This window comes from Ovis aries, chromosome 14 (assembly GCF_016772045.2).
Source record: "Ovis aries strain OAR_USU_Benz2616 breed Rambouillet chromosome 14, ARS-UI_Ramb_v3.0, whole genome shotgun sequence".
Taxonomy (NCBI): domain Eukaryota; kingdom Metazoa; phylum Chordata; class Mammalia; order Artiodactyla; family Bovidae; genus Ovis; species Ovis aries.
Genome location: NC_056067.1, coordinates 55,274,015 through 55,284,281, shown reverse-complemented (window position 1 = coordinate 55,284,281; position 10,267 = coordinate 55,274,015). Strand labels below are relative to the sequence as shown.

The following is a 10,267-nucleotide window of genomic DNA, read 5'->3' as shown; positions in this document are numbered from 1 at the left end:
AAGTCACCCACATAAAGGAGCTGGCAATTCTATTAATACTGAACCTCCCAGAATTGAACCACAGACAGTAACTTTCAGAGCTCCACAAGTGCCTGGCAACATAACTCATCTGAACCAGTTTCTAGTTACTGATTAACAGCTGTCTGCTTCTAGTTACCAACCCCAGGTTTTACCACACTCTCCCTGGAATCTGGGCTCTACCCTTTTAGGAAGGGCAGTTAACAGCCTGGTGAAGCAGAGAACCTACTACTGCAACACCCCACAGGTGTTATGTAACCGAATCGACTCCTTTCTCCCTGCCAGCTTTGTGAAGAGACCCCACCTTTTCCCCACCATGATCCACACACAAAACCAGGATATGCTGCAAAAAGCTTTATTGTTTCCATTTGGTCCAAGGCTTGAGAGAGGGCTCCAGGGTGTTAAAAAGCTGCCTAGTGGCTGCAGAGAGGGGCTTCAGGCAGCCCTGATGTTAGTTAGGTGGGTTCTTCAATGGCCCACTGGTCTCCAGAAGCTCCTAGTCATGCTTGAGGGTAAGCCTTTCGAAGAGATACTCGCCCAACCCAGCCTGGGGACCAGCCAGCCTACGGAGGTTGGTCAGGTGGTCACCCATCTTCTTGATGAGTTTCACTTCCTCATCTAGGAAGTGGTTCTCCAGGAAGTCACAGATCTGAGGAACAGAAGAGAAAATATTGCCACTTACAGATCCAATAATGGGACAGATCAGGCAGGGAGGCTCAGAAGGAAATCTGCTCATTCAAATGGTCAGTGCTTAGTTGGAATAAAGTATCATTCTGGGTAAGGTCTTTGGATGGGCAGACATGAAAGGAGATACTTACGTGGGGGTCTCCGCGGGCAGAAGCCAGGCCATGCAGATCCAGCAGGGCTTGATTCAGGTTCTTCTCTACGAGAAGGGCGGCTTCCATAGCGTCCTGGGTTTTACCCCACTCATCTTGAGATGGCTTCTATACCAAAAACAGAAACGGTTCAGTACTAGCCACTCTAGAAAGGACTAAAAACTGATATTCCAGTAGTTGCCAGAGTAAAGGGTTTAGCCAGAAAAAAAAGTCGAAGAGCGTGTATATTTCATCCTCAGTATCCTACAAACTACACGTCCCAAGACAACACACGCTGCGTCCTGGACCGCCACGTCTTGGGTGAACGGTTGCGCCTCCATTTCCAGCCATAACAAGCAACCCATACAAGATTCAACTCAGTCTCCCAAGAGCCTATGCAGTACGCAAACCGCTACAGTCAAGGGGTCTCTAGCGCAGGGATTGTTGGGAGATGTAGTCCGCTGCCCACACACTATTTACCTGCACGTCCAGGAAGAGGGCGCGGCCGCCACGCTGGTTTTGCAGTTTCAAGAGACGCTCCGCGCCCTCGCGCTTCTCCTTGGCCAATTCGCGAAAAAAGTGACCCACTCCTTCCAGGGCCACATCGTCGCGGTCGAAATAGAAGCCCTGCAGGAAGAGATGGCGGGAACAATGGTAAGCAGGAGGCGAGGCCAGGCAACCGGACTCTGCCTTCTGACTATCGAAAGGGACAAAGAAGGCCAGCGCGTGCGCAGAGGGCCGGAGGTGCGCAGCTGAGGGAAACTTGGGCTGGGGTCGTCTTGGGGAACCTCACCAGAGAGAGGTAGGTGTAGGAGGCCCGCAGTTGCATGTTAACCAGGCGGTTGACGGCGGCCTCCACCTCGGTAGAATAATTCTGACGAATCTGGGAGCTCATGATTGGTCGGTAATAATAAGGAGTTAAAAAATGGGGGCTGGTCCCGGTGATCGCGGACAGCTGAGTGGCTGACTCCGGAGGTTGCGACTGGAAAAAAGGTTGGAGGGTGGTCGGAGGCTGGAGCAAGGGGCGTCCCTGGGTCTGTTCCGTCCAAGCACTGTTGAAGCAAGAGACAGATCCGCGGGGCCGCCGAGCGCACTTCAAAAGCCTGTGGACAAGGCGGCTTCTTTTATAGCGCGCGGGCCCTCGGAAGTGGGGCGGTCAGGGAGAGCGGTCGGCCAATCTGCGGTGGCGGGAGGCGGGACCTAGTGCCCGCGAGTGACCAATCAGGAGCAGATGGGGCTTCCAGCTCCCCGCCCCGAGGTGGGAAAGTCACGCGCCTATACCAGGAGGGAGTTGTGAAATGGGAATTGGGGGGCTGGGGGTTTTCGCAGTATGCAAAGATTTGGGGGCTAATTCTGGGAATCCAAGGGATTCTGGAGGGGTCTCGCTGATTGATAGGTGAACAATTAATGAAGACACTGGGAGCCCTGCAAAGTAATGATCCCTGGGTCCCCCGGGGTGTCTCAGGAAAGTAAGCTGGATTCTGGCGTGTTAGAGCATGGACGTTACTGGAACCCCGGGGGTTCTTTAGAGGTGCGGAAACCTCCAGCAGACTGGAAATTGCTCTGGGAGATAAGAAGGTCCCCGGAGCAGTGAGAAGTTTGGAAAACTGTGAGATCATATTTCTGGAACCCCAAGGACCTGGAGCCTTGGGGTTCAAAAGTCGGGGGGAGTTTCTGCAGCTTTAGAGTTCAGTGGAAGTCCATATTTTTCTGGAAACTTCCTGGGGAAGGTCTTTAGACCTGGAGGTGATCTGCAAGATTAAGAATACAGCTGTAGAGGCCTGGGGTTCAGCCCCAGAGTGGGGAGGGGAGGAAATGTTTCTGAAAGCCTTGTAAGGGCTTTTTAAAGAGGTCAGGAGTCTTGGAGAATCCTTTGGAGCCCTGGGAAGATAAGTCTGGGCCACTAGGAAAACCTAGGGGCTATTTTAGGAGCCTCTCTTTTTATTTCTGGGAACTGAGTTTGGGAGGGGTGAACTGGAACTTTGTCGGGGGGGGGGGGGGGGTTCTCTCTGAGACTGGATTTCCTGAAGATTATTTTGAGGCAGCCAGAAACAGAATTCTTTTTTGGCTCTGAAGTAACCTCTCTGAAGTTGTCCCTGTCTTGCCTGACACATTCTTCAAGATCACAGAGAAGCCCTGGTTCCTGGGTAAACAAGAAGGGCCTGGGAACCTGTGGATGGATGTCTGTCTTCAACCAATGGACGTTTTTAAAGTATATCTGGGCCAGGCTGGTGCCTGTGTGGCAGATCTGGTTCACAACAGGACTCTGCCCTCAAGGAGCTCCCCATTGTTGGGGGAAAAGGAGAAACAAAGACCAGAATTTGACCCTCTGTAAGTGCCCTAATGGAGGCAGCTGGCGGGCTGGGGCAGAAAGCTGAGGCCGCAGGGGTGTTGGGGGCAGAGGTCAGGGCCCCTCCTGGCAGAGAAGTTTCTCCAGGCAACTAGGGCAGGGTACCCCTTGATCAGGGGGAGGCCAGTCAGGCTGGTATCTGGGGTTCTCAAGGGGTGTCTTGGCCCAGAGCCAGACTAGCAACCGTGCTGAGTCATGCTGAACTCAGCTCCGGAAGGGGCTCCAGCAGGGGGGCCGGGTGAGGCCCGCTCACTGACCTCATCTCCTGGGGGGTGTACTGCAGTCTGGCTGGGACCCAAGTCTGGCCGCCTCCCCCAAGGTGCTGCCCTGAGTGTGCTTTGTCTCTGAGTCTTACTGTCTTTTTAGTTCCCTTGATGATTTCCCTGGGCTCCTGCCTGTGTCCATATTGTCCCCTCTCTCTGGGCGGTGACTCAGTCTCCCCTTACAGCTACTTTTTCAGACCTCCATCTCTCTCCTCTCTGGGTGTCTCCGAGGAAAGCCTGTGGGGGAGGGGCAGTTGCCCCAGGCACACAGTCACAATGGGGCCTGAGTTATTCATTCACCAAATTGCATACCTCAGCCCAAAGACCTTTAGCCTCAGCCTAAAGGAGCAGTGACCTGGAAAGTGCTCCCAGGTGGAGGGAGAGGAAGGGTGTGATAAAGGTGATCTGAAGCAGGACTGTTGGAGAGGGATTGGGAGATGAGGGAAGACTGGAGACCCAGGGAGACAGGGACAGAGAGACAGGGGCCTCAGAGAAAGGCAAAGACAGACACAGAGCGGGACAGAGAGCCAGAGAGATGACAACCAACTCTGACTATCCCAGTGACCTTATTCTCCGTAATCCTCTTTTCAGATTCCCCTTCTTTTTAAAAATCATATTCGTTTATTTTTGGCTGTGCTGGGTCTCCCTGGCTGCATGTGGGCTTTCTCTAGCTGTGGCAAGTGGGGGCTACTCTCTAGTTGTGTGCGGGCTTCTCATTGGGGTAACTTTCCTTGTGGAGAACGGGCTCTAGAGCACGGGTTTCAGTAGTTGCGGCTCACGGGTTTAGGGCTGTGGAATCTTCCCAGAGCAGGGATCGAACCCATGTTCCCTGCATTGGCTGGTGGAGTCTTAACCACTGGACCACCGGGGAAGTCCTTTTAAAAGAAAACTAATTGCTTGGCTACACCAGGTCTTAGTTGACGACGCAGGATCTTTGTTTCAGCAGAGAGATCTTTTAGTTTGGGATCTATTAATAGTTCCCTGATAAAGGATTGAACCTAGCCCCCTGTATTGGCAGTCTTAGCCACTGGCCGGCCGGCCAGTGGCTCTTCCTGAGCTCAGCATCTTCCCACAGGCTGACTCCTGTCCAGAAGGCACAGGGCCAGACCCCAGACTCCTCCCCCCAAAACCTGTCAATCTCTGCTCAGGTCCCTCCTCCACCCAGACAATTCTTGTTCAGGCCTCCTCCAGAGCCTCCCTTGGACCCTCTCAGCCTCCTCAGCCATCCAACCTCCAAGGGCTTTCCCAAAAGGCCTGAGCCCTACCCCTGTCCTCCCGAGGCCTGCACACCTGCTTCTTCCCCAGTTCTCCTCAGTAAATGTACAACTTCCTGTAGTCCCATGTGGTGGAAGCTTCTGGGCCCTAGTTCCTGGGGTTCAGGAGGCCTGCTTTGCACCCTGCTGCCCTGACCTCCACACCCACCAAGCCTCTGTCAGGCTGGGGCCTGGCTCAGGGCTGCCTCCAACACAACACCCTGGGCTGTGACAAGGACACGGGTGACTCAAGTCGCCTTGGTTCCCCTCAGGACTGTGGGCTCCTTGAGGGCAGAGCCACGATTTAACTCACCGCTGACCCACAGAGGGCAGTGGTTACCCTCAGAAAAAGATGGGTCAGCGCATGAAGCCTGGTCTCCTGAGACAGCCAGGAAGCGGGCCCAGTGACTCAGACTCCAAAGTGTGGTCCGAAAGAGGTTTATTGCGCCCACCCCCCCCAAGACCACTCCTCCCTACCCTGCCCCACCCCAATAATTACAAAAGTAAGAAAAACTCCCATGGCCCCCAAATCCACCTCCCCCCCTTGAAAAATGCCATAATTTATGCAGAAAAAGTCCAAGGCAGTTGATGGCCTCAGCCCATCTTCTTCCAGATGGTGAGTGAGGCAGTGAGCACTCCAGCCACAAAGATGGTCACCGTCTGCCATGTGGGTGTCCCAAAGTAGGAGAGGAGGCCGTCCTGGGGACAGGGACAGCAGGCTCTTCAGCGACTCAGCCAAGGGGCAGCCCCTGGGCCAGCACGTGAGGGGTCAGAGGGCACAAGAAGGGGCAAGGGCCTGTGAGTGGGGGAGTTAAAGGATTATCATAGAACTTGAGGGATTCCAGAGGAATTGGAGGGAGGCACCAGGGAGGGCATCGAGGCATCATGGCAGGGGTCACTAGGAGGTCAGAGGTCATGAGGAGGTCAAGGGTCATGGACAGGTCATTGGGCACCCTGTGAATCAGGGGTTGATCAGACATATGACCCCCAAATGGGGAAGGGAGCGCTCCTGTGGTGGGCACAGGAGGGCCCAAGGGCCCCAGAGGACCAGGGGAATGGGGTGGGGTTAGAGGTCTCACCCAACCACCCTGGTCCTGGATCCAGCCCAGCAGCCGCTCTCGAAGGAAGTCCAATGTCCAGCCCATGATGGTCCTGATCAACTCGGGCACCTTGGTGCACAGGGCCTGTGGGAAGTGGGGTGGGCCTCAGGGACTGAGCCTTGTCCTTACTGCCTGGGGCCACTGGCCCCCAGCCTCCCTTCTCACGCTCTGTCTCCCTCCTGCCCTACTGCGGTCTCTTTTCCACTTAGTCAGAATAAGCTTCATAAACTGTAATATGGGTCTTGTCCCTGTCACCTGCCCTGTTCATAAACCATCTTATGGCTCCCTGGTACCTCTGGGATGAACAATCAAAAGTGCAGCTTGGCCCACAAGGCCCTGTGTGAAGGCTTTGACTTGAACACATCCCAGTTTTCCTCTTGGTTTCTGCACCTCACTGCCCTTCTTCCACATCTTCATTCCCACCAAATTCTTCACCTGCCTCAGGACCTTGGCACATGCTGATTCTTCTGCCTCAACAGGCCTCAACCTTTTCCATTCACCCCTCAAAGCTCAGGTCTAATGTCACTTCCCCAGAGAGGGCTTTCTGATCTTCAGGCCATGTAAGGCCTGATACCCATGACCTACTCTTCAACTTCCTTAACTTTCCTTCTCATCCTTTATCTCACTGCTTCTCACCTGTTGTCCCCAGCTCCATATAGAGCCCTCCTACCACCCTGACTGCATCCCTCTCACCTCTTACATTCAAGCCCCATCAGCTCAATCTTGCAAACACATGAAGGAATCTACTTCCCCACCTCCATTGCTGCCGCCTCAGTCATCCGTTATAGGACTATTATAGGTACCCCTCATCAGCTTTCCAGTTTTTGCTTTTGTGCCTCAGGATCCCTTTTCCTACTCACAATGGCCAAAATAATTTACTGGGCCTCCCCTCCCCCAATATTTTATCATGAGAATCTTCAGAGAAACAAAAAGAATTTCACAGTCAACAAGCATATACACACAACCTAGATTCTACAATTAACATTTTGCTGTCCTTGCTAGACAGGAAGAGATGGTTAGATGGCATCACTGACTCAATGGACATGAGTTTGAGTAAACTCTGGGAGACAGTGAAGGATAGGGAAGCCTGGCATGCTTCGGTCCATGGGGTCACAAAGAGTTGGACACAACTTAGCAATTGAACAACAACAATCCTTGCTAGAAAATTCTTTTCTGCTTATAAATCGGGTCACCTCACTCTTGTTTAAAACCAACCAATCACTCTTGCTACACTCAGAGTAAAGCTGGCTGATCTTTACAGAGGCCCACAAGACCCCTTGAAATCTGCCCTCATCACTCACCTTCTCCCTCTCCTTACTCTATTCTAACCATGTGGGCCTCCTCATTTCCCTCAACACACCAGGCTTGGTCCTACCTCAGGTCCTTTGCATGTGCTGCGCCCTCTATCAGATACATTTTCTCCCATCTTTATATATATCACTGCATCTTTCTTGTCGTTCCATCTTAGGCTTTAATGTCACCTCCTCTGAGAAGTGGTCTTGTGGCTCCCTTGCACAATCATGTCACCAGAGTTTACTTTGCTCAGCAGTCATCATACAACATGGGCTTCCTGAGAGCAGGGACCTAACCTAGTTCTGTTCTGCATCCTGGGTGCCAAGTACAGGTCGCACACATCATAAGCCCAGTAAATGTTTGTTGAATGAAGAGTCAGTCAGTTGTGTCTGACTCTTTGTGACTCCGTAGACTATAGCTGGCCAGGCTCTTCTGTCTATGGAATTTTCTAAGCAAGAATATTGGAGTGGTTTGCCATTTCCTTTACCAGGGGATCTTTCCGACCCAGGGATCAAACCTTGGTCTCCTGCGTTTGCAGGTGGATTCTTTACCATCTGAGCCACTAGGGAAGCCCATGCTGAGTGAATAAATACATGAATGAAAAAGTTGATGAGCGGCCCATAGCTGACTCTCTCCATTCCCTCTGTGGTTTCTGGGCTGTCCCGAGGGGTTCACCTCCTGACTCCCAGGTCCTCTTAGGCCTGAAGGAGCCTCCCTGGGCTTAGGGCCCTGCAGCCGCCCACCTTGAGCACCAGTTTGCTGGCAAAGTAGAAAAGGGCGACAACCCGGCCCCAGTTGAAGTTGCCGTCGGAAAACATTTCAGCCGCCACTCGGAAAAAGACCTCTCGGGGAGAGTCTGTGTCCACGGCTGCGATCATCCTGTAAGAGAGAGGAGAGCCAGTGTTGGGGAGGGAGGATCAGGCAGATTGTGGCAACTCTGGTGTCCACCCAAACCAAAGATAAAACCCGAGACCTGAGCCAGGCTGAAATCAAAAGAGGCTATCGTGGGGGAAAACCACAAGATGGAAACTAGGGAAAAAGACTCCATGAAGGAGAGTTTCAAGATCCCAGGGCACAGGAAGGCTGAGAGTCCAGAGTGCTGAGTTGAGTGATGGGACCCTGGACCCTCTGGGTCTGAAGGAAAAGGGGGCGGTGGAGCTGGACTCCAGCCTCCCAGTGGAAATGGGGGTTGGGAGCTGGGACTCCTGGGTTCTGAGAGAGAAGGGGCCAAGTCGCTGTACTCCTGGGTCCCAGGGGCCACACCTCTGCAGCTCCATGTTACTGTCCAATTCATCTCCAATGCGCTTCAGACACTCGCTCAGCTTCTTGGTGGATGCATCCTGGGGCACCTGCTCCAAGCCCAGCTCGGGTGTCTCTCCCCCCATTCGCCCTGCTCGATCCTGGATGAAACTAGAGTGGGAACGGAGTTGCGGGGATGCAGAATCAGAATGGGGTCTCATTCCTCAAATCCGTTCCGCAATAATCAGACCTCAAACTCACCCCTGAAGCAAAAGGGCCCCTGTCTTCATGATCTGCTCAGAGCTGGTGGGCCCTAGAGGAGAAAGGAGGGAAGAGGTGCCTGGACTCTTGGGTCCTAGGAGGATCCAAGGAACTGGAGTGGCTCCTGATCTCTGGGGGAGGACAACGCTAGGGGGCTCTGCATTTCTGGGCCCCTCATAGATAAAGTGAAGTGGGAGCCCAAGCAACTGAATCCCCGATGAAGAAAGAAGCAGGGGTCCTGGGCCTGTTATCCTTCATTCTTCCCGGGGCGAGGAGAGGAGGCTGAGGGAACACTTCACGGGTCCAGACCCCTGGCCTGAGGCGACTGAGGGGAGACGCGCCCCTCCCACCAGGAAGTGGTGCCGGCGACAAGCCCGGGCCTGCCCCCGGGGCTTGGATTATGGGGTTCTCCCGCTCCTTGGGGGTCAGAGAGCACCAGGCGGGAAGGGATCGGGATGCGGAGGCCGGAGAGCCGGGGACCCCCGGGGAGGGAGTGGGTGGAGGCTGGCAGCGCCGGACCCGGGAGTTTCTATGCCGGAGTGCTTGGCGATCGCACGGCCCCACACCGGCAGGAGGGATCGTGGGGTCGGTCGGCTGGGGGCTCGCCCTCCCCCCGCCCGTCTGCCTCCCGCCTCACCCCCGCCTCTGGGTTGCTCCCCGGACCCGTCCATCACCGCCGCTCCCGCCGCCGCCTCTCGCCGGGTCCGCCCGGGCGGCCGCAGCACGCCCCTGGTCACGTGAGCGCCCCGCTGAGCGTACGTCCTCTCACGTGACCGCCCCTCAAAATGGCCGCCGCGCGCCTCTGCCCCGCAGGGCTGCGCGGAGTCGGGACCCACCTGCCTCACCTGCTCTTGGAGGGCTCGGCCCCTGTCACGTGACTGTCCAGTCTGCACTTCCCTTTAGGAACTGGTCGTGGCGCCGTTCTACCGGCTAAGCAGTGAGTCGCAGCTGTAACTTTTCCTCATTCCTGCAGTATTTTCAAAAGTTTCAGGGGGGACTCAAGCCCTTCGCAGAATAGAAAGAATATCAGAAGTCAAAAATAGCATTTATTGAGGCGGGACATTCTAGATGATTAACGTCTATGAATGTGTATGTGTGTGGGGAAAAAAAAAGGAATTTGAAGTTCAAGAAGTGAGAGACTGGCAGGGTGTGGACAGAAAGGGACCCCAAGAGAGGCTCCTGGGGTGCTAGAAATGTGCTATACTTACTTGAGCGTGTGCTGTGTTCAGTGGTGTCCTATTTGGGACCCCCTGGCAGACTCCTCTGTCTGTGGGATTTCCCAGGCGAGAATACGGGAGTAGTTGCTATTTCCTTCTCCCGGGTTTTTTTCCCAGCCCAGGAATTGAACCTGCATCTCTTGTGTCTCCCGAATTGACAGGCAAATTCTTTACCACTGAGCCACTTGGGAAGCCCATGCACACATAAGATATGCACTTTAATGTATGGAAATGATTATATCGCCTTGTAAAAAGAAACTAGTAAGAAAAAAGAACTGAGATTAGAAAAATTGGCTGGGTCAAATGATGAATGGTTTAGCATGTAAGAGAAGGGAATCTATTTCCCAAGGGTGCCTGGGAGGCATGGAAATTGATTATAGGGTCTTAGTCCATCAGCCTAACAACACCAGTTTATTGACAGTCAGTGAAGTTTATTGACCCATGAAGATGATGGAGAT

At 53.8% G+C, this 10,267-nt stretch overlaps 3 protein-coding genes across 16 annotated transcripts in view; 1 reads left to right on the top strand and 2 right to left on the bottom strand.

Moving 5' to 3' along the window:
- Positions 1 to 357: 357 nt before the first annotated feature.
- Positions 358 to 1,930, bottom strand: FTL (ferritin light chain). The gene is made up of 4 exons (XM_004015365.5): positions 1,627 to 1,930; positions 1,314 to 1,460; positions 837 to 962; positions 358 to 667 (listed from the first exon to the last, which is right to left on the bottom strand). The coding sequence occupies exons 1-4, from the start codon at positions 1,726 to 1,728 to the stop codon at positions 515 to 517; spliced, it is 528 nt and encodes a 175-aa protein (XP_004015414.1). The 5' UTR covers positions 1,729 to 1,930; the 3' UTR covers positions 358 to 514.
- The window catches only part of TULP2 (TUB like protein 2), a 63,079-nt gene continuing 54,116 nt past the window's right edge, over positions 1,305 to 10,267 (top strand). For 11 of the 12 annotated variants that reach the window (XM_060398753.1, XM_060398751.1, XM_060398749.1 and 8 more), the window contains exon 1: positions 1,305 to 1,487. The gene's annotated coding sequence lies outside the window, so the exon portion shown is untranslated. Of the gene's footprint in view, positions 1,488 to 9,374; positions 9,530 to 10,267 lie in introns of those variants that run through there. The other variant, XM_042232295.1, reaches the window with a different exon arrangement.
- On the bottom strand, positions 5,122 to 9,285 carry BAX (BCL2 associated X, apoptosis regulator). 3 transcript variants are annotated; one of them, XM_027978592.3, is made up of 6 exons: positions 9,230 to 9,285; positions 8,593 to 8,644; positions 8,356 to 8,502; positions 7,836 to 7,971; positions 5,779 to 5,883; positions 5,122 to 5,398 (listed from the first exon to the last, which is right to left on the bottom strand). In XM_027978592.3, the coding sequence occupies exons 1-6, from the start codon at positions 9,261 to 9,263 to the stop codon at positions 5,294 to 5,296; spliced, it is 579 nt and encodes a 192-aa protein (XP_027834393.1). In that variant the 5' UTR covers positions 9,264 to 9,285; the 3' UTR covers positions 5,122 to 5,293. The 3 variants fall into 3 exon arrangements, with proteins under 3 accessions (XP_027834393.1, XP_027834395.1, XP_027834394.1); XM_027978594.3 differs by having other exon boundaries at positions 5,122 to 5,449; positions 5,781 to 5,883; XM_027978593.3 differs by lacking the exon at positions 8,593 to 8,644.